The 25,094-nt window shown below is 38.9% G+C and overlaps 1 protein-coding gene across 2 annotated transcripts in view; it reads left to right on the plus strand.

Annotated features, from left to right (window-relative positions):
• Positions 1 to 25,094, plus strand: part of zmp:0000001236 (mastermind-like protein 2) — a 98,750-nt gene that overhangs the window by 66,850 nt on the left and 6,806 nt on the right. For both annotated transcript variants that reach the window (XM_056473998.1, XM_056473997.1), the window contains exon 3: positions 9,781 to 11,031. In XM_056473998.1, the coding sequence (XP_056329973.1) occupies positions 9,781 to 11,031 (1,251 nt within the window). The remainder of the gene's footprint in view (positions 1 to 9,780; positions 11,032 to 25,094) is intronic.

The raw sequence follows: 25,094 nt of genomic DNA on the forward strand, positions 1-25,094 counted from the left end.
AAGTGACATATTTATACATAACAGAAATCAAAAGTCTTAGTTTCATTGCTAATAGACAGCTCGCTCGCTGACCTGGAAAATAAAAATCGAATCCTTCTAAGGTATTTATCAAGCAGCACACCGGTTGATGTATACACAGTCAGGCAGACGCATAGACAAATACACCGAGACCCGGGCCTGTAGGACGCGCCACCGGTCTGACAGCTGCTACCAGGATGAAGACTGTCACATCGCTTCCTTCTGATCACCCTGAGCTCTCTATCAGTGGCACTCAGGATCAGTGGGCTGCTCCTATTGCTAGCAGCGCATGTGGCTGTGACTGACACAGACACACACTGTCACCTCACAGGTCAACAGCAGTAGCTATGTTTCTATCCACCTATATTTATTCACATTTTGGATATCTGCTAAGGCTGTCAAAATTAACTGTTTCTTTGTTGCACAGAGGTGGACGATTCGGTATCGGTTCAGTAAGAGATCAGAACCGGTTATTACGTACTGAGGTCATTTATCTCATATGCGCTATGTCATAGTCGAATGCTATGGTGGAGGAGGTGAACGCACTTCAACAAAGGAGGAAATCAAAGCTGTAAAGTTCCATCTCTCTCTCACTGTGGGATTTTGACCTGGTGACATGTTCGTGAGATAATATTTCGTGAGATAACACATCGATACTTGTGGATCCAGATATGAGCGTGTCTGTAGAGCAAGTTTCCTCACTGCTAGTTTTTAGTCTCCACGTCACTACTCGGTGAACAGCGCTGAGCCAATCACAGCCATTTCTGTTGAGCGCGTGAACACAATAGCCAATCACAGGCATTTAAGAACTCTAAACAATAATGAGACTGTGTAGTTTTATACCCCTGATTCTTCAAAAATCTAAGATGAGGGAGTAACGCTAGTCAGGCTATTAATAGTGTTTGGAATGATCCGATTGGCTTACTAATGTTTACAGATGAGAGACCAGCCGCGATCAATCATATCACGTGCTCCTCTCGAAATTAGTTTGTGAAACTTCACATATCGTGAAAATTATCGTTATCGAATTATCGCCCTGCCCTAATTGGAAGTATAAATAAGAAAGCATCGGAAACCGCATACTTCCATACTATATAGTATGCTAAAATCAGTATGCGAACCGAGTAGTATGTCCGAATTCATAGAATTCGAAAATCTGTATGCGAGAAAAACCTGAATGACTTACTACTTCCGGCGAGATTCTGAAGTGCGCATCCCATGCATGCTGCGCTATCCCATGATGCCCCTGAGAGACTTCATGAATGGGAGTGAAGCAACGCAACTGACGCAGATAGGTCATGTGACCATGATAAAATGGCAGATGTAGTACGTCCGAATTCCATTCATACTTCTCACATTCGTACTGTATAGAACGTACTTTTCTAACAGCCGAGTAGTATGTTTTAATTCAATGCAGTACCTACTGAGTAGTAGGCGGTTTCGGACGCAGCCTTTGAATTTGGAACTCTTTAACAGCTCATCTTTTTTAGAAGTCTACTTAGAATCACTGATTTCCATTGGTGTCTCCTCGTCTAGTTCAAACGTGACCCACAGCACACTGCCTATAGTGAGCCCCAGTGGAGCGATGTTACTTTAGCATATTAATCTGCCTTTTGTGTTGCTTTTCAGCGAGAGCGATGTCACACGTGTGATACCTTTAAGCCTTCGCACGGTTTGTGCTGAGAGCCGTTTCTTCTCCTCCCTCCAGGAGTCACTTTCAAAGTGATCCAGAGCTTCTGAGCTCATTAAAGCTTAATCAGAAAATCTATTTTCAGGTCACTTGTAGCTCTGTCAGGAGGATTTCCGATGAATGGAGGGCACTGTTTCTTCGGCAGAGCTTCCGCTGAAATGAACACGCTTGTATTATCAGGACGTTTCAAAGTGTGGTTGGCTTGTGGACAAGAAACATTGGGTTCCTCTTTGACTAAATGCGCTACATCGGGTTGGTGGCAGTTATCTGTGTCACCGTGTGAATATTTTATAGGAATGTCTTATTTAATCTGGCGAGGGACTGTGAAAGGCACACTTGGCCGTTGCTGGGTCTTCTTGCAAAATGGGACACTGGCTGATGGGTGTTGAATACACATATTCAAAAAGGAGGAGAGGCACAGAGAATGTTGTAAAATTGTTTTTAAAGGTCGTCCTTTAAATGGGCGTCCCGGTGGCGCAGTGGGTAGCACAATCACCTCACAGCAAGAAGGTCACTGGTTCGAGCCTCGGCTGGGTCAGTTGGCACTTCTGTGTGGAGTTTGCATGTTCTCCCGGTGTTCGCGTGGGTTTCCTCCGTGTGCTCCGGTTTCCCCCAACAAGTCCAAAGACATGCGGTACAGGTGTATTGGGTAAGCTGGCGGTTCATTCCGCTGTGGTGACCCCTGATTAATAGAGGGACTACGCCGAAAAGAAAATGAATGAATAAACATCGAAAGCTTCCTAAATGGCCGCCTAAATGGATCGTTTTTTCATACTTCAGGTTCTCATCAACTCTTCTGACCAATCTCTAGTATCTAACACGCCCCACCCCCATCAAGACGCTTCTCATTTGCTAGTCAGTTGATGTGCTTGAGCTCAACCACTCTCACCGGCAGAGCTGAGACAAAAATGAAACACTATTGGCTGTTTTTTTGAAAGAGGAGGAGCTACTATATGTCCTGCCCTCTCTTTATTGTTCAGTTGAGACTACATCAGATTTCAAATAACAAATGCACATTTCAAAGCACTTCATGGGACCATTAAAGGGTCAGTTCACCCAAAATGAAAATGTACTTATTATTTACTCTTCTTTTAAGTGGCTACAAACATTGACGAGAATCACAAAAAAGATATTTAGATTTTTCAAAATATTTTCAAAATACAGTTAAAGTAAATAAATAATAATTTTGATAAATTAAAATTAAATTAAATATATATATATTGGCAGGTTTTGGACAGCTTTTGAGCTGGAAAAAGTCAACTATATCTGGCAACATTGAATGTGTTTGTAAAAGCATAGAAATTCACTGATGTTGCATAAAAATCTGGCTGATTATAAACAATTAACCAACCCTAACTCTTCTTTTAAGTGGTTCCAAACATTTATGAGAATCCCAAATTTTTGAAAAATGTTGGAAACCTATTGCCATCCATAGTAGGAAAAACAAATACTTTGGAAGTCGATGGTTAACATTTTTCATAATATTTTATTTTGTGTTCAACATAACCCTGCTGAAAAATCCAGCTTAAACCAGCCTAGGCTGGTTGGCTGGTTTTAGCTGGTTGACCAGCCTGGTTTTAGAGGGGTTTTGCCATTTCCAGGCTGGTTTCCAGCCATTTCCAGCCTGTTCTTAGCTGGTCAGGCTGGAAAATGACCAGCTACATCCAGCTAAAACCAGCTTGACCAGTCTGGTTTAAGCTGGACATAGCTGATTTAGGCTGGGCTCCCAGCCTGACTAGGCTGGTCAAGCTGGTTTTAGCTGGTCGTCTCCCAGCCTGACCAGCTAAGACCAGGCTGGAAATGGCTGGAAACCAGCCTGGAAGTGGCCAAAACCCCTCTAAAACCAGCCTGGTCGACCAGCTAAAACCAGTCAACCAGCCTAGGCTGGTTTAAGCTGGATTTTTCAGCAGGGAAGAAATAAACCCATAAAGGTTTGATACAGAGTGAATAAATGATGGCAGAATTTTCCCTTTTGTGTGATCTGTCCCTTTAACTCTTCCATTTTAGCTTAGGAAATATCCTAGTGTTTACACTAAGCGGGGACGTGAAGAAAGATTGTTGAGTGTTGCAATATTTTTTTCATCTGCTAATATAATAATGCTGAGGGAAGTGGCAACGAGTTTGTAAAAGCATAGAAAGATTCACCGATGTTGCATAAAGTCCTGGCTGATCATAATGTGCTGCGCTGTGTCGTATCATTTCAGCTAGCATCAGTATTGCTTCAGCTTATGGTGAGGTATTATATTTGCATGTAATCTATCTGGCACTGTGTGTGTGAATGATGAATGACTCGCCAGACTGTGCCGAGATGTGTGCTAATATTTCCTGAGCACTTATCTGGTGATGAAACAACCGGAAAAATCTAGTTGTTGAGTAGTATCGGTTCACAGTGGTTGATCAATGAATCATTCAAGAGACCCCTGCTTAGCACTACCACTGAATTTTGACAAAACTCTAAACAATGTCTCTACATTTTTAAAATGAATCTCTATTACACATTACAGTATACAGAAAGACTTTTTTTCATTTATACTGAGAGGTATACTCAAATATTGAGAGGTTATCTATAGGTCTTTAGGTTATCTATAAGCTAACATGCTCCAAAACCGTGAGAAAGTTAGCATTTCGAAGATGCTAGCATTCAAGCATTCATAAACAGTACACTGCTGCAAATTTATGCTAAAGTTCAAACCTCCTAGGAGCTTCATAGAAACACAGAAGCATTGACACACACACTCACACACCCTGATGAAGTAACGCAGTGAACTTGTTTGAACACACAGAAACGCGTGTCATTTGTTATCCATAACCACTGTGAGTCAAGACAGTGGAACAGTAACTCGATACTGATGTCAGCATGCCATTCGTAGCACATTTAAATATCATACTGGCTACTGAGAGCCGGAGATGGGGGAGGGGTGATCACTCCCAGTCCTGAAGGCATAAAACATCCCAGCCCAGTAATATTTCCAGTAAATGGAAATGCCTCCAATTTGCCGCTACAGCGAAAACTGCACCACAGTCACCCGTCCCTGCGCTGATAATGATGTTGGGTTGAACACACACACATCTCTCTCTCTCTCTCTCTCTGTAGGCAATAATGTCAGATGGTGTTTAAATAACTATGCATATCCATGTGCAGGCAATATTGCGGCTGCCTGGAAATAATGTTGGTTAGGGTGGTCTCGGTCAGCAGCTACTTCATGATTCTTCTGTCTGTTAAATTATATTCATCATCCTGCTCTGCTGTAATAGTGAGAATGTGCTGATGTTAAAGCAATTATATATATATATATATATATATATATATATATATATATATATATATATATATATATATATATATATATATATATATATGTACATATATATACATGTATATATATATATATATATATATATATAAATATACATATATATATATATATATATATATATATATATATATATATATATATATATATATATATATATATATATATATATATATATATATATATATATATATATATATGAGCAATATCACACTCATAGCAGTGCGATATGGTCGCATATTGGCACTGGTGGGAGGCCTGCATAGTGTCCCGGCAGTGATGATATACAACCATATCGCAATGCTACGAGTCTGATATTGCATTTATGCAACAGTTCGACGGCATAATCATGTATATAAAAATAAAATCAAACACATAGTCTCAAAACTCCTTTTGTAAGAGGAACTACTTTCTTCCGCTGCTCATTTACATCTGCAGCTGAACCGTCAATACAGCTGAATCCATTGCTACTTTATGTCACTTTAGAGCTAGTATTTAAATGATTCTCTAGCATAATATCTAAAGTGATGACAAAACAGGAGCTTTTGCTCATATTTTAAGATTATAAGGCTGAACGGCATGAAATACCATCTGTCTACAGAGAGCAAACACTAGCAGATTGCTATGGTATAAATACAGCACTACAACATACATAAGAGAGAGATCGACTTTGAATGTCACTTATCAGTTTTATAATGATTTGATCAGCTGTAATTTCGTTGGGTTTTAGGAACATACATAAGGAAGTATTGTGCGGTCTCTGTTGCCATCTTGTGGTGGAACGTCAACGCTCTTTGCTTTGCTCAGTGAAAGGCTAATGGCTGCCGACATGCTGAATCTCAGAAATTATAAATATTTAAAATAAGCACTATCCATATAAATAAACTGCATAGTTGCTATCTAAACAACTATTCTTGCCTAAAAAGCCTCAAAAGTACATTATGTTGTCCATCAGTCGCAATATTTGTCAAACTGTAGTGAGTAAAACTGATGTGCTGTCAATCTATGTGGGCGGAGTAATACAGAAGGGTGAGGAGGCCGTACTAGTGCTGTTATTGCAGAATATGAGATTCGAGAACTAGACAGAACTGTTGTGTGTGTATGTATATATATATATATATATATATATATATATATATATATATATATATATATATATATATATATATATATATATATATATATATGTATATATGTATAGATAGATAGATAGATAGATATAGATATTGAGATATATATATATATATATATATATATATATATATATATATATAAATATATAGAAATAGAGATATATATATAGAGAGAGAGAGATATCTATATAGATATATATATATAGTATATATACACACATATACATATATATACAAAAGTCTCTATGCAGCTACTTAACAGCACTCATGAGTCATTTGCATAAATTAAGACTTGAGGAACAAAGGAAACGTTTCGCACATGGAAAACGCTGCTATCTTTACAGCAGGCTAACAGTGGGAAATGTAATTCATGCAAATGAGAGACACAGATAAAGCTTTCTTTTGTCTAACAACATCTATCTAAGGGCTAAATTTATCTACGCAGCTAATACCAGGTTTTGAGACAACAGTTTCTGGAATATTTCTTGTTATTATGGAGCTGCTGCTAGCAAAAGCGGCAGATTAGCGCAGATGCTCACATATCTTATCCAGGGATATTCATACTACGAGTAAGACTGGCTCTCATTAACTGTAGAAGTGCGCTTGTGCCTAAAATCTGCAGGCTTATGTTTTCACACAGACATTGATTTATCAATAAGTTCACAAATATGTAAACTGTCAAATTTCTTAAAGGGATAGTTCACCCAAAACTGAAAATGTCCTCCTCATTTGCTCACCCTCATGTTTGCTGAAGTCAGAAGAAGATATTTTGAAGAATGTTGATTGCTGACAATAGTCGGAAAAAAAGAAAACACTTTACTTTAAGGGGGTGTTCATATGACTGTCATGAAGCCTTTGTAATCATGATTAATCATCACAGATGATGAATGGATGATATGGTCATTAACTGACATTAGTTCAGTTGTCATTTTATGTCTGGGACATGACAACTTGACATAACCAAATACATCATAACCTTTGTCTCTGTTATGACAATTTGACATTACTAGGACAACATAACATGTCATAAAGCTATCATAACAGCACATGATTGTCATGAGGCCCTTATAATTGTATCATGAATACTTTTCTGATCACTTTATCAGTGGAACAAAAGGAATTTGTCATTAAAACTTCTCATTAAAATGTCAAATAGGGTTATAACAGCATCATTAGCATTTAATGACATTTTAATGACTGTGGGGTATGACGAGATTGGTTCGATTCTTGTCAACCAATAGCATCGTGATGTGGCCAATATTTATGACTGTAGTTGAGGTCAAGTCAAATATGAATGCTGTTGTTGACATATAATAGCATCTTGACAGTCATGTTTATGACAGATTTATGACAATTTGTTTTCTTGATAGTGTCAGAATAAAGATGTCTCAAACAATGTCATCTTTGCATTTAAAATGACGACTGAGGTAAGGACACTGGTCATATTCATCCATGAAATCTGTTATATTCATGAAGTGTCATGTCTTGATTATAAGGGTTTTGTGACAGCCTTATGAACCATCACAGGCTCTTTCAGTATAACGTAGCCCTACAGTATAAACATTTCTGGAGATCACGAATTATGTAGCTAGAAGTACGTATGCCTGCATTTCGTCTTTAAAACGAACGCTACGGGGCGGTATGACGCCATTCCTTTTTACGCTTACCAGCTGACCGCTTTTCCGCTGTGACCAGTTTGTCCAGTATGTTGGCAGACTTGAGACACAGAGAGGAGCTGACCACGATGACAGGGTTCAAGTCTGGTGAAGAACGGTTCCAGAAAGCGGATAAGACAAAAACAGAAGCCAAAAAATTCAATAAATAAGGCACAGGGTGAGAATGTGGGTAAATCTGAAAAAGTGGTAAAAATCCGATGAGGACTTTTCTTTTTCTGAATTGCTTTCTGGATTGAAGCGGGTCAGTCAGTGCTTTTGAAAACAGTATTGGTTGGGTTTAGGGAAGGAGGAGGATGGGTCAGGTGATCGGTCAGTCATTCAGTCAGTCAGTCAACAGCGGCCTCTGGTGGATTTACACGAGAACAGCAGGCGCGAATGGCTCTCGCAAGAGAAATTTGAGATCTTAAAAAGCGTACACAGCTCCCTCTGGTGGATTTGCAACAACAAAAATTGCAAAAAATGTGGCTCCTAGGACGTATTTGGCGCTCTCCAGAAATATATATAGCGGTACATTTTCCGAATGAGCCAAGTAAAATGTTCCTGAAAGAAAGCACTATGTAGGTCAATGGGTGCCAGCAACCAACTTTCTTCATGTCTTTATTTGTGCGAAAACTGATTTTGAACAAGTTAGCCGTGAGCAATGACAGACGTTTCATTTTGGGTGAACTATCCCTTTAAAGTTTAGAAGCAATATGAACAATTTTAAGAAAATCACTTGTTGCGGAATTGGAAAGATGGAATGTTTTGACAATGTATAAATACACACTGAAAAAAAAGACCCTAAAATAAATCCTATTTCATTAAAAAAGATGCATTAAAGCTGTAAAAGATACTGCATACACATATAGCTGAAAAAATGCTTGCCCATAGGCATCTATAAAGGGTGTTTTGTATGTGTGTGTGTGTGTGTGTGTGTGTTTCATCTACTTTTGAGAGTGTCAGTTTTAACTTTACTTAAAAACCTTACTGTGCATGCTCTCAGGGCAAGAACACATATAGACAGAAATACATTTGCTGAAAATGATGAATGGCTGTTCTTAGGATGGTTTGTGCATGTATTATGCTAATTACTAACTCTGGGCATAAACGTCCTGATTTAAAATGAATCATCTACATTCAAAGAAAGGAAAGAACACATTTTTGCATGCATGAAAAATAATAATGAACTGAATGTGGCCTTGCATGGGAATTATTAGTATTTCAGAACCAGTATCTAGTGCTTAGTACAGTACCACACTGATCCCCTTTCTGCTTGTTCATTAGCTATGTCACATATATTTATATGTCTTGCATACGGGGTGTCCAAAACCTTTTCTGGGCACCTTTAGGGATTATCTCCAGCATAAGTCTTCAGACTTTCTAAAAATTCCCATGCAAGTGAGTTGAAGCTGGTTAAACTCTGCTGACAATAGCTGTCCAAAAGCAGGACTGGACATCCCTGGTCTAACACATACATCTTTCTAGTAGAGTCTAACCTATATCTGTCGAAATTCCCCTATTAGGGCCCTTTGGGAAATCATAAACTTCTTATGTTAAACCTTGTAGGTCTCTTTTGAAATTCAAAATGGGCATCTGAATTTAGTAAATTACTAAACTTTCCATTTTTCATAGAGATAATTCACCACCATTTTTCATACACTGATATTTAGAACTCCCATCACAGTTTTAATTGGTTTGAAACATCAAAGAGTGTTTTAATAAGAGTTCATTAATTAGATCGAGATGGTCTCGTTACATTATGTGCCCATGTGTCCCGCTTGAGCAGAAAATGAGTTCAATCTGGGTGTAGGGAAGCTAGCGTAAAGGCTTTTGAAGAATTCTTTTGATGAAATCTGTAGAGCGATACCTCTTTAATTGTCAATCGAAAAGTGTTTAGACATGTTTTATTTCACATGACCTGTGAAACAAGTTCAATAGTTCAACTAAAAGACTTTCTGTTTTATTTTCAGCTGGGACTGAGGAGAAAGATTGAAGCGCAGTCTCCTGGATATACGCCCAAGCAGAATGGCCTCTCCTGTGGTGCATCAGGATCCAACTTCAAGCGTCTCCGCATGGAACCGAGCTCCTTTCATCCTGGAACCTGTGCTTTAGCTTCAGGTCAGACACAACGATTGGTTGGAGATTCCACCCATGGTAACATCCTTCAGAGAAAGGACACCTTCATGACATCTCACGGAATTGGCATTGACTTATTTAACATAACTCTAAAGGGCATAAAGAAGGAACCAACTGAAGTTCAGACTTGTGGCCAGGCGACCACAGATCCTTCGATGTTGGTATTTGATTTTAAAGATGAAGTAAGCGGACCGATTGACCCAGAGCTCCAGGACTTGTTTGATGAGCTCACTAAGAGCGTGCCATCGTTCAACGATCTAGAGCTAGAGAAGATGCTAAAGCAAGATGATGACTTTGGGCTCGATCTGGGTCGACCCAGCTCCGCAGGAGCAGCTCCTCCATGTGTTCACCTGGATAAGCCAATCAAGACCGAGTACTCGTCAGATTTAAGCCACACAACCGGAAGCTCTCCTCAACTAAGACCAGCCTCTGCCGGACCTTCCTTCTCCATGGCCAACGCAACTTTATCCACCTCCCCTATTACATCAGGTCTCCATGGACAGGTACCTTCTGGCGGTCCCACTCGAGGTCATCCAACATGGCCTGAGATCTCACACGCTGAGCAACTCAAACAAATGGCTGCTAACCAACTGCAGCCCAACTCCATTCTTCACAACCACCAGCAGAGTCAAGTTAGAACCTGGTCTTCTAGCTTAGGTGTTCGCCAGACTCCTGGCTCCTTCCCTCAGGAGACTCTTCAAGGCAATGCTTCCCTTTCTCAGCAGAGACTCAATCCTCAGAGTGCTGGTCAGCCCAAAGGCTTAACAAATTGCTTTCTGAAGCCCAACGGATTCAACCAGTCTCATAATGTTGACGCTAAGATTCTCAGCAATAAGCCTCTACTGCGTTTTAGCCCTAAAGCACCACCTTCCACCACAGGCCAACAGATGCCCGTAATGACTGTTCCACCAAATAAAACTACCATGCAACAGCAGGCACCTTCGGCAGGCCAAGGGATGCACTTTCAGAACTGCCAGCTTCCCATGCAACCATCTTCATGTCTGCAAACTAAGCCTCTAAGTCAAAGGCCGCCGCTTAATCAACATGGAGCTGGAATCAGTTTTAAATTGACACAGCAGAGACAGGTAAGTTGCTGCGTTTGTGTTTTTTTATTACAGTTCCCAGAGAAATCTTGGATTAAAGGGCATGAACCAACTAGGTTTAATCACTGACAATTAGGGGTGTAATAATTTACATACTTTCATAATTTATCCCTTATAATCTGAAGCTAAACACATGAGTTGAAACTCGGATATGTGGATAGTGGACTGTTTGTTTTGGTCAAGAATCACTTTAACATTCTAGAAATGAAGGCGGCATGGTGGCTCAGTGGTTAGCACTGTCACCTCACAGCAAGAAGGTCGCTTGTTCAAGTCCTGGTTGGGTCTGTTGGCATTCCTGTTGTATGTTCTCCCCGTGTTGTCGTGGTGCACCAGTTTCCCCCACAGTCCAAGCATGTGTGCTATAGGCAGGGCTCAATTTGTGCCAGGACAAGCCGGATCCAGATCCGGCACTTCTGAAATTTGATCCGGCACCTCATTTTACCAATCCCCCTCCTCACACGCAAACCCCCAATCCCCACTTCACTTTCTTCTCCGACTCCCCCACCCTCTTCACTTTCGTCCCCAACACTCCCCAGCTTTTCACTTTCATCCGCGACACCTCTCCCTCCTCTAGTAACATGCCTGATTCATTACCCCGGGACCAATTTACAAATTAAAGCACTGGCTATAGGTGAATTGAATAAAATAATTTTGGTAGTGTATGTGTGTGAATGAGTGTATGGGTGTTTCCCAGTACTGGGTTGCAGCCGGAAAGGCATCCGCTGTGTAAACCATACGCTGGATTAGTTGTCGGTTCATTCCGCTGTGGCGACCCCTGATGAATAAAGGGACTTAGCCGAAGGAAAATGATTATCATTCAAATATATAACATTGAAAGGTATTAAATAGATAAAATTGGAATATAATTAAGCTACAATGATATTTTGTGTGCACATAAAACAAAACTAATGACTTTATTCAACATACATGAGTATATGAGCACTGTTTACTGATGTAGATGCCCACATGGTACGTTCTCAGTCTGAAACAAAACATAGGCACAATTGAGGTACACTTTAAATCAGTCTATACTGTACACTTTATATTTATAACCACCTCCGAGGATAGTGGGTGTCACAAATTAATGGCGTTTTTATTTTGGGAGTTGTGGGCTTGGAAGTTTGGGAAGCCCTGAGTTAGACTGTATGATGAATTTAAGACTTTAGACAAATAATTAGCTGTGCTTCATTTTCTATTTAAACACCATATCACATTTTCTCTGCGCAGAGGAGGTTTTTCTTGACACAATGGAGTCGTAGTGTCAAATCCACACACCCTGCTTTTTTCCATCTGTCAGCCTGTTGTGTTAGCCGTTAGCAGTCTGCCAACTGCTTTAAGCTCACTCTGCTGTAGACCTGTTTTTTCTTTGATTGTCGCCCGTGTCTAGGCAAGTGTATTTGAAAATGTGTTTCCCCTGAAAGCAGTTTGATGGTATTCCCGGCTTGTTAGAGCATTAACATGCGAAACTTCTAATTTCTCCGCCTGTCACAGTCGCTTGCCGTCAGGGCATAGATGCGCTCAGCGGGATTTGCTAATTGGAGGTTGTTAGCTACAAGGGACAAGTTGTGGAAAATGACAGTAATCTGCTTAGCCCAGTGCCGGAGGTTGCACCACTGATTTGTTATGATTGGGGAGCTTTAGAACACCCTCCTTTTGAGTTTCATACAAACAGTGTCTCTCGAAAGCCTTTATGGGAAACAATAGCCGCATTTCCACTATCTGGCCAGTGCGAGCCAGGGCTTTAATCGGGCCTGGCCGGGCCAATAGCCCGGGATGTTGAGAAATGAGGCCGAAATCATGTCGCGTTTCCACTGTCGGGCTAGTTGCTCGCAGCGCGTCACGCAAACACCGCCCCCAGAACGTCCCCCGAATCAAACGTCACACAACCCGTCACACAACCCGCCCACTTCAGCGGGAACAAAAAACTCAAATTATAACCACAAACACAACCTGGCATCACTACGAGAGCTGGAAGATGGAGAACACCGAAGCGATTGCTTTTTTACTGTTTGTGGTCTGTTGGTGTAAGGCCAGACTGCGATCCCTGGATAAGAACATTCGAGTTCGGCGGCATTTATTTTTTCTTCTTCTTAGTGAGTTGATCAAGCGTGAGAGCAAAACAAATGTAAGGGAAGAAAGCATCTTGTCTCCTCTTTACCTGACAGGAAAACTCCGCCTTTGTATGTAACCCCGCCCCGAAGCCCCAGTTGGCCCTCCTTGGCCCAAGGTATTCGGCGGGCCGAAAAAGGCCGGACGCTGTTCCCAAGGAAGCCCCGCTTTGGCCCGATTACGCCCCGGAAGTGATAGTGGAAACGCGACTGGCCTTGGCTCGCCTGGCTCGCTCGCTTTAGGCGCGATAGTGGAAACGCGGCTAATGATGAGAAGCACACAAGGAGTCGTCCTTACCCGCTGCTTGATTTTAACACAGATGTTGTTCTGTCATATGAACATACAGCTCTTTTTGCAGTCATTGATTGGTTTTAGGATTCTTTAAGGTAGTGGTTCTGGTACTAGTTTGGCCATGTGACACACATTTTTCCATGGTCATTAAATCTTTACTAATTGTTTTTCATTTTATATACAGTTTATTTTATTCATTGTTTATTCATATTAAATCTAGTTTGAAAAGTTATAAAAGTGCTAAATTGAAAACAGAGAAGGTAGTAATACATATTAGTCCTACTTCAGGAAGTACAAAATGTTAGCTAATTATACTAATAATATTATATAAAGTAATGTGTTTTCATTTAATTTCAATTATGGTTGGGCGATGTCGAGAAAATTGGCATCGTACGATGTCTAATGTGAAACATTGCGATGGACGATGGCATCGTCCTTGTAGGCGCCGGTGAATTAATTATTTATGAATAATTATTTGATTCATAACGAATCAATTATTTGTAGCCTACCGTTTCAACTACCTGACCCGCATGGTCTTTGCTTTACCCATAACCAAATCATTCATCATTTTCTTTTCGGCTTAGTCCCTTTATTAATCCGGGGTCGCCACAGCGGAATGAACCGCCAACTTATCCAGCACGTTTTTTATGCAGCGGATGCCCTTCCAGCAGTAACCATCTCTGGGAAACACCCATACACACTCATTCACTACGGACAATTTAGCCTACTCAATTTACCTCATGTCTTTGGATAGTGGGGGAAACCGGAGCACACGGAGGAAACCCATGCGAACGCAGGGAGAACATGCAAACTCTACACAGAAACGCCAACTGACCCAGCCGAGGCTCGAACCAGCGACCTACCTACTGCGCCACTGCGTCGCCCATAACCAAATCATAAATAAATTACACACAAATGACCACCTGTCAATCAATTTTCCTGCTGGACTCTGGCATGAATAGGCAGAGTGATCAGTGTAGTTATAATGGCGTTGACAAACTTGGTTGGTAAAAAAAAGGTGCACAACCAACAGAATCTGAGGTTTCCACTAAAATTACTAAGTACAAGCGTGAAAGCGAAAGATTAAAGCAGTGTACTGATGCAGTGAGACGTTACCTGATAGATTCAAAATACCGAAGAGTCGTTAGACAGAGACAAGATTAATTAAATATCAAATTTAACAACTACAGTGAGACGCCATCCAGCGGTACATCCTTGATAAACTGTCCGACGTGCACTTCTCACTGGGGTTTTGTGCTCAAAGCACCCGCTGACTGCCTGGAGCTCAGACGTGCACATATGTTAGAGCGCATGACAGTGTGTGTGTGTTTGTGGTCACGTGATGTGCGTTTTCAGTGGTATAGTGTGGATGGAGATCTTTTAAGATATGCTAGGTGAAACGCCAGTGTGGACATGGATCGTTTTCATTCTAAAATGCCATTTTAAAACTAAGACGTATTAGTGTAAACGGGGCTTAAAGGCTCGTACACCGGGACGCATTTCGTTTGCGTTTATCGTCGACATTTTACGAGAAGTTTTTCCGCATTCAAACCCAAGCGATTTTCACTGGCGTCAAGCAGAAGAGTATTCAAAATCACTCCTTGCCGTTAGATGGCACTATACAACTTTAAGCTTCTACCCCCCCACTTATAACACAGATGAAGAGGAAGAGAGGAAGTTCACACACTTGTTGTTAAAGTTACTGGTGACTTGAACAAGCATGGATGGTTCAAGTAGCAGCTCCAGCTCTAGCCATGAAGAAATGATTATTGTTCACCAGAGCAATAAGCAGCTCCACGTTCATATCGCTTCTAGGCATCTTCTTCAATGTGCGCTCGCATTGACAGTTTTGAGCTTGAGCGCCTCCAAGTGCTGTTTACTGTAACTCAGCAGCTCCGTGCACGTGACTAAAAGTGTCAATCTGATTGGATGAGAAGGTTTTGATGCGGTGCGTCAAAACAAAAAAAAAAGCATGAGGTGTTTCTTTAAAAATGACGCGTTTGCGCCTGCCGTTTTGCGCGTTGGTGCGCACGATTACATTGGCGCCCTTTATTTAGTCACAAGGCATTAAACCACAGCTTTCGTTTTTTTACTGTAAAGTTTACAGATTTATTTTCTACAGTGTAGTAAATCTCAGATGAATGTTTTGTGTTTAAATGTTTAGTTTTGTGGCAAGCTCTATTTTCTCCTTTCTGATTGGCCAACACAGCTGGGTGGAACGTGGAAAGCGTGATGGGGCAAATTTTGCAAGTTTACGACAAACGCATTACGTATTTACTGACATTCGCAGGACGTTAATCCAACTCTGCTCTCAGGTTTGCATGACTGATATGCAATTGACCCGCGCAAATATTTAACTCCGTGTTTGCTGTGAGCCCAGCATAAAAGGCTATTATCGCCACCTGTTGGTTCGGAGTGCCCTTAACATGCATTTCTGCATTTTCTTGTCGACAGACATTTTTAAACGAAAGCAGGAAAGAATTATAAAAATACCCGTGTACATGTGGACATGAGTGTTCTAATAATAACTAATAAACAATTATAAAAATGGCTGGAAATTCTTTTTACAGAGAAATACTTATAAAAGTAAAGGAGTTGACTGTTTGCTGAGTAGATACAGTTGAAGTCGAAATCATTAGCCCACATTTTTAGTTCCCAATTTTTGCACAGTATTTCCTATAATATGTTTTCTTCCGGAGAAGTCTTATTTGTTTTATTTTAGCTAGAGTAGAAGCAGTTTTACATTTAAAAAGAAATTATTTTAAGGTCAATATTATTAGCCCCCATTAAGCTATTTATTTTTATTGTCTACAGAACAAACCATCATTGTACAATGACCTGCCTAATCACTCTAACTTGAATACTAGTATCGTGAAAAATAGCTAGTAAAATATTATGTACTGTCATCATGGCAAAGATAAAAGAAATCAGTTATTAGAAATGAGTTATTAAAACTATCATGTTTGGAAATGCTTGGAAAATTGGCTTATTCTTTCTATTAAACAGACATATACAGCGGGGCTGATAATTCAGGAGGGATAATCATTCTGACTTCAGCTGTAGATCACCCATCACTTGACCATTCATGAATCAATTGGCTTTAAATCTGCTATTGTCTTTTATTCAGCAAACTAGTTGCATTTGATTTCCCTGTAGAAATGATATGGGGTTAAACACGCTGCACCAGTGGAAAATGAAGCCTGTTCCAACGGGGAGCAAAACAGGCAAACGGACAGTCTTCCCACAGTGAACTGAATTAGTAATGCCATGGAAATAAAGGTTCTAAAATGGTGCCGGGATCCCACCGGAGCCCTCAAGAACTTTTGTTTAAGCAGAATTTTTACCCTGTCTGGTGTGCGATACACAAAATGCATGTAAGAGAGCAGAGTTTTAGGTCTGTTTTTTTTTCTTGCTCTCACAGACTGCTGATCAGTTGTCAGCATACATGGCAAACTATCTGCGAAATCACAAACTGTCATAATAATTGAGTGGAGCTTTTTAATCGCACGCCGCACGCACTACCTGAGAATAAAAAAAGCCTCCGACAGTGTAATATATCACATGGAGAGACCTGCGTGGCCCAAAAACTTCAAGCAGCGCTTGATATCTTCTGATTAAAGTGCTGTTACGCTGACTAGTCAGTATCTGGAGAAGCGATTCAAGTATTTCTGGCTCTGGTGTGAGACTGTAGCTCCAAAACCTAGCAAACTGCTTAGCGATTTAGCAGTTGTATATAAATGAAGGATATAAATGCCTGAAAACATTCGTAGACGGTCGTACTTCATGTTATATAAATAGCACTCCTATGGGAGAGTGTGTAAGTTATGAGACCTATGCAATACATAGAAGGTGTGTTTACAGCAGAGTATACTGTATGTGTCAAAGGCGGTGTTTTTATGCATTAAGAAAATGTAATACAACTTAAACAACACACTTATTTTTTCCTGTTCATTACAATAAAGAAATATACCATAGTCATTTTTTAATCATATATAAATTCATAATATATATATATATATATATATATATATATATATATATACATGAGAGATTTACAAAGGTTTATAAAATAAAAATGTCATTCAGCTCATCTTCTATGGAAATACATGCCTCAGTTTACGTTTATCACATAAAATATGTTGCTCGTTGCACGTTTCAGCACGTTTCAGATGACAAATCCACTAGAGGGCGATGTCTACATTTTTCTGAATCTGAAATTCGTTGCTTTGGGAACATTTTGTTTATGTTTCAGGTACACGTCCATCTTGTAAATACATAGAAGGTGCATTTACAGTAGAGTATACTATATGTGTCAAAGGCGGTGTTTTTATGCATTAAGAAAATGTAATACAACTTAAACAACACACTTATTTGTTCCTGTTCATTAAAATAAAGAAATATACCATAGTCAATTTTTAAAAATATATAAATTCATAACACACACACACACACACACACACACATATATATATATATATATATATATATATATATATAAACAAAGAATGGCTATGAGATAGTTTCACTAAGGTTTATAAAATAAAAATGTCATTCAGTGTAACAGTATCAAAAATTATCATCAGGCTATACACTGATTTATTATATTCATAATAATTTGCTATCCTTTAAACCACAATTTTTATTTAATTCTGTTTTACACTTTTTTTTCCGGTCATCAATCTGCCAAAAAATATATAAATATAATTCTTAACTGAACGTTTCTCTCTATACTTTGAGTTTTGACCTTACTGTGGGAACTATAATCTATTAAATATAGTTTATAATGTTTTAATAATATTGCTCCATCAGTTGAAACACTGAGTCAGGGATTATTTGAGACACGATACATTCTAGGGAGTTGTACTGTTGTACTCAATAATAAAACCAGGAAGAAAAAAACTGTTGTGACATTTCCCCGCGGTCGTTTGAATTGTCGCACGGATTGCGTCATCAGATTCTGCGTTCCAATTGGTTCTTGGATTGACGCTCATCACAGCTGTTGTCACACTACAGGAAAGTGTCTGAAATCTTCTAACATTGCCAGAACTTCATCAGAGGGAAAATCTGATCACAACAGGCAATAAACAACTGTCTGTGAACATGTCAAACCAACGATCAAAGATCACAGATTTTAGCCTAGGAGTTCAGCAATCTTTTAGGATTTCCTAAATTTGTCTCAGATGACAAAATCGCGGCTGAAATCTCACAGTGTGAGCAGGGCTTAAAATGAGGGGTTTTCTGAAAATGGGGCAAGCAAAGTAGTCTTGTTTTCGATTTGACATAAGATTATTTTGCTTACCCCATTGGTAGATTATTGTGCATGTTTTAAGGTGACCTTTAAATGCCCTTTTTTTTACATGATGTTAACTAGGGGTGTCAAAATTAATTGTTTCTTCGATGCACCGAGATACAGACGCAGATAGTTCAGTATCGGTTCAGGATTATTCATAACCGGTTATTGTGTACTGACGTCATTTATCTCATATATGCTATGTCGCGGTAGCTTACTATGGCGAGGGAGGCGAGCGCGAGTGTTTACAACTCTCCAACTATTTAAAAACGCAGAAACTGTGCACAATTTCACTGCATGTGTGTTTGCTGGACAGTCTTTCACTGACTCTTACAGCAGAAGCCCCTATTTCACTAAGATTGAAAGAATGAAAGTAAACTCCATTTCTCTCTCTCTATCTCTCTCTCTCTCTCTCTCTCTCTGAGGCCCATTTGACCGGCTGCGTGACTTTTCCTCTCCTCTCAGCTGATACAGCGATACTTCTGGATACAGACACGAGCGCGCGAGTTTTCCCCACCGCGTCTTTCATGGACCAGCTGTGATCGCTGCTGCAGTGTTGCCAGATGTAGCTGACTGATTCCAGCCCAAAAACTATCCAAAACCTGCTGAAATGCCTATCCAAAACCGCCCAATCTGGCAACACTGCACAACACTGCGCAGTTTATCAGTGTCACTCATCGGTGAACAGCTCCTGTGAAGAAAATATAAAACTGTGTATGGAAAGCATCATCAATGCACCGAGATATCGAATTTAACCTTATCGATGGCATGATAATCATAACCGAACCGTGAGACCAGTGTAGGTTAACACCTCTAACGTTAACAGTGACGTTTCAGCTCAAAATACCACACAAATAATGTTTTATAACAGCAATACGTATACCTACACGTTTTTGGCTTTGATTCAAATTGTGCCATTTTGGTGACTGTCGCTTTAAATTCAAATGAGATAGCTTTTCAAAAGAGGGCGGAGCTATAAATGCCTATGCATCAGCATAGCGGCAGATTCAATAACAAATCTAATGTTCTATGCTAATGAAGGAGCGATGGTCACTTGTGGGCGGGGCTTTCCCCCTCTGATGACACGTACAAATAGAGAATGTCAATCGAAGTGTTTCTGCAGAGTCTTTTGATCAAATGTGATCAAACAACAAACTAAATTAATAAATTGTTAAAATTAGGAGCTGGTTATATTCGCACACTGCTGCCACACATCTGTTTAAACTCCTTATAAAAGTGATTTTTGCATAATAGGTCCCCTTAAATTAAAAGCTCACTTGATTATGACATCATATATCTTTCTTGATTTAAGAGTTTTTAGATATTCGGACTAGAAACAAGACAAAAGCTCTAAGTAAGACAAGCATATTTTGCAGCGTGGGGGTTGTGAGAGAGTGCCAGTTCGCTATAGCGGAGCTCAAAAAGCAGCGTATGTTTCCTGGGAAAACGATCCGGGGCCAAATCCAGATGCCGAGCGGGTCCCCGGGGAGCCTCCAGTTTGCAGGAAGTGCAGTGAGAGAGCAGCGGGGCCTGGGCCTGGACTCCTGTCAACTGCTTGTAATGCTGGTGGAATGGCAGCCTAAATCACATCTCTCCTTTATGGACACATGTGGTATTCATTTAGCGATGCACCGCTGAAGAGAGAGACGGAAAACAGCTTTATGACACATCAGGATCACAAAGAGTGGATTAGAGAGAGAAACGGCCACACTAACGAGGCTCCCGCTCCCCCACATTAACAAAAGCTCGGGCCGAGGCGGCGCGTTTAACTCAAATCTGAACACAATCTGGCTTTGTGGTTCAAACTTCTGAGAATGGGCTGGATTTCTCACGGTGTCGCCTGGCGGAGAGCGGTCTGATGTAATGAATAGACCCTGACAGAAGTCAATAGTGCTGTATGTTGGATATACTGTTGGAGCGTTTTTCTACAAGATGAGCTAAACATGTTAGCATGTGTGGAATGTGTTGAGGCTTTACATGATTTACATACTAGATTCTTATTTTTTAAATTAGCAAGCACCATTTTTGTGTTTTAGAAAGCTGTTTAGTTTTTTTCTGCGTTAAAATAGCATGTTGAGTTATTGTGAGCATGAGTGTTATTTACTGTTCCTTTGGAATTAAACTACTTTTTTTTTTTATTATTCAAATACCAGATTTATATTTATATATTAGCTTAGCAAGCACCATTTGTTTTTGTTTAAGAAGTAAGTACAGTTTTGTTTCTTTCTGCTTCAAAATATCACTTTCAAAGTATCATATCATATAAAAAATAAGTCATGCTAGCAAAGCTAAGCTAATAAACAGATTTAAAAATATAAGAATTATAATAATATTATATAATATAACTATAAAAATAAATATTATCTGGTATCATATATATATAAACACAATAGTTTTAATAACTCATCTCTAATAACTGATTTATTTTCTCTTTGTCATGATGACAGTAAATAATATTAGACTAGATATTCTTCAAGACACTTCTATACAGCTTAAAGTGACATTTAAAGGCTTAACTGGGTTAATTAGGGTAACTAGGCAGGTTAGGGTAATTAGGCAAGTTATTGTATAACAGTGGTTTGTTCTGTAGACTGTCAAAAAAATTAGCTAATAAAAATATTAGCTAATAATAAGGGGCTAATAATATTGACCTTAAAATGGTGTTTAAAAAATAAAAAACTGCTTTTATTCTAGCCAAAATAAAACAAATAAGACTTATTCCTGAAGAGAAAATATTATCTGACATACTGTGAAAATTTCCTTGCTCTGTTAAACATCATTTGGGAAAAATATATAAAAAAAAACATTATTAAAAAATAACTCTGACTTCAACTGTGTATATATATATATATATATATATATATATATATATATATATATATATATATATAGACACGAAAAGACAAGAAAATACTATTTCACTCTAACTCTTTCATTCAAGTAGTAAAGATTATAATAAAGATGCTTATCTGAGTTATTTATTTATTTAGTTCCTTATTTGTTGTTTTAATTGATTTTATTTTTTATTCATTTTAATTAATTTTGGGGGCAAAAAGTAAATGTCAGAGCAGTATCACTCTCTAGGAGCATAAATAATAATTCATTCATTTTCTTTTCTGCTTAGTCCCTTTATTAATCAGGGGTCACCACAGCAGAATGAACCACCAATTAATCCAGCTTATGTTTTACACAGCGATGCCCTTCCAGCCGCAACCCAGTACTGGGAAACACCCATACACTCTCATTCACACACACACACATACACAACGGACAATTTACCTTACGCAATTCCCCTGTACTTTGGACTGTGGGGGAAACCGGAGCACCCGGAGGAAACCCACGCGAACACGGGGAGAACATGCAAACTCCACACAGAAATAAATTATAATAATTGAAATGAACTATTTTAAAGTAATTGTGTCGAGTTCATCGCAACAAAACTTAGAATATTAAATAATTGGAGGCTTATAATGAGCAGGCTTAGTCCAGGCTGTAAATTAACACACAAAGTAATAATAATAATGATAACAACAACAACATCATATATATATATATATATATGTGTGTGTGTGTGTGTGTGTATATATATATATATATATAATTGTTTTTTAAAGAGATATTAGAGATGAAGAGATAAATAATGAAGATGCTAACTTTATAGCAATGCGTTTTTTTTTATCTAACCCCACATAAAAGTTGTGTTGTTGTTCATTAATTTAATATTTCATTCATTTTTCTTTTGATTGATTAATGAATAAACATTGAATAATTAACAAAGGCACATAAACATTGTTATTTCTATAATAAATTAATAATATTATACATTTAATACTTTAAAAATAAATTAATAATTAATAAAATAATAATAATAAATTATAAATAAATAAATAATAAATAATTTCAGCAATACTACTCGCCCAATGTGCAGCTCTTTACAAAATCTGCAAATCTTTCCATGTCCTTTATCTAATTTCCCTCATTATCATCATCATTTCTTTTAGAGAGCATAAGAGTTCATTTATATTTTTAGAACATTTTTTTTCTTCTCTCAGGAAGAGATTCATCTTTGTGTTGTGAAATGAGCTTATCAGTGGTCCGGACAGACCTCCGTTTCCCTCTCATTAATTATCAGGCAGTGTGGCATCTAGAAAAGTCTTCTCTCTGAACGGCTTTTCTTCCAGCTCTGACGGAGGAATTCTGGAGTGTTTTCCTTTCTGGACCTCTGGAGTGGAGCTGGAGTGGGAGTTACTCTCCTCAAGACATCTGTTCTCAAATTAATAGCCCAGCGTAACGCGGTGGGGTTTCGGTAAAACCCTTGCTGCCCTGGGAAATGTTTGGTATCAACACTGAGATTGACACTGTGTATATACACAGAGTGTGTTTGGCCAATCGGGTTGAGTTTGTTGAGGACAGAAGCTTGACTTGTGAGGAAAAAAAATGCTTGACTTACTTTGAGTTTTTGTCTGGTTTCTGATCCAAATATCTAAAAATCTTTAAATCAAGAAGACTTTTCTAGACAAGCCAAAAATAGTCTCATTTTCAGAAATGATATGTAAAAATAAGTGTTTTTTTTCTGTAAAACAAGCAAAATAAACTGCCAATGGGGTAAGCAAAAACATAAATAAATCTTGTTTTCGTTTTATTAGTATGAAACGGAATGATTAGTGACAATATATCCCTCATTAGCATAAACAGCCCTGAGTGAGAAGCAGCCGTCCACAATTAGGGTTTTCACCAACACAATCTCACGGCAATTCGTAACGTTTTGATTTAGTGGCTAATTCGCACGAATTTGTACGATCTAATTCGTACAATTTTGTAAGATTTGCTCATGCGCCAATGACGGTTGGGTTTAGGGGTGGGGTTAGGTGCCACGCCTCCTTTTTAAAATCGTACAATTTCGTACGACTGAACTCGTACAAATTAGCCACTAAACTGTCAAAACGTAAAATACTTACGTTTTCTCGTGAGATCAGGCTGTTTTCACACACTACCTGATGAAGATAACGTCAGTGACTAAGAGGATTATAAATGTGGATAAATTATTAATTAATACATTATTATTAATGTATAATTTAAGATGCTTAAATGAACACTGTATATGTAACACTGTAACACTCCATAGTCTGCCTTCATCTGAGTCACTTCTTTTGACATTTTCAGTTTTTCACACAGATAACGTTAGTCCTGTTGTGAATCTGCGACTACGCTGACACATAGACATTTCGTCACCTTGAATTTATAAGATTCTATCTGCGTACTGAATGATTTTGAGATATTGAGCTTCAAAGTTTTTCCCTTCCATAGCAAACAGTATGTGTGAAACGTTTGTTTTTTAATAAAAAGTCTTAAAATGTAAACAACTTATAAAAAACATCCCATAATGTAAATAAGCTGTCATTTAATAACAATATGTCAGTAACTCAATTTTGACAAAAATGTCAGATAGAACCTTATGATTCTAAGGTGACCATTTGTAAGCGCTCATTGGATCTCATTTGAATTTAAAGCAACCCTGCTGAAAAATCCAGCTTAAACCAGCCTAGGCTGGTTGGCTGGTTTTAGCTGGTTGACCAGCCTGGTTTTAGAGGGGTTTTGGCCTTTTCCAGGCTGGTTTCCAGCTATTTCCAGCCTGGTCTTAGCTGGTCAGGCTGGGAGATGACCAGCTAAAACCAGCTTGACCAGCCTAGGCAGGCTGGGAGCCCAGCCAAAGCCAGCTATGTCCAGCTTAAACCAGGCTGGTCAGGCTTTATTTAGCTGGTCATTTTCCAGCCTGACCAGCTAAGACCAGGCTGGAAATAGCTGGAAACCAGCCTGGAAATGGCCAAAACCCCTCTAAAACCAGGCTGGTCGACCAGCTAAAACCAGCCAACAAGCCTAGGCTGGTTTAAGCTGTTTTTTTCTGTAGGGATTTTAAAAGAGTTTAGATAATTTCCCCATTTTAAGCATAACACTTCTGTACTTAAATTGTGTACAAAGACTGTCAGAAAATGAAAAGTTGTTGCACATTAGCAAAATTGAGAGGTTTTGATTGGCTATGAAAGTCATGTCCTCATCTTAGATTTTTTTTAATTGTTCTGGATTTTATGTAGGCTAATCTTCGTCTGGTACAGTAAAAATTTTGATGACGGATGGTTACTTCTCACTCAGGGCTGTTTATGGTAATGAGGTAGAGATCATCACTAATGGGCGGGACTTTCCCCCTTTGATGACACATACAAAGGCAGAATCTCAGTCAAAGCCTTCTTGCAGACTGCTTTTATGACATGTGATAATAAAAACAAGAATTAATTAATGTTTACCATTAGATACTGACTATATTCGCATATTCTGGCCACACAGCTGTGTTCAAACT

This window comes from Danio aesculapii, chromosome 15, assembly GCF_903798145.1.
Source record: "Danio aesculapii chromosome 15, fDanAes4.1, whole genome shotgun sequence".
In the NCBI taxonomy this organism is placed as follows: domain Eukaryota; kingdom Metazoa; phylum Chordata; class Actinopteri; order Cypriniformes; family Danionidae; genus Danio; species Danio aesculapii.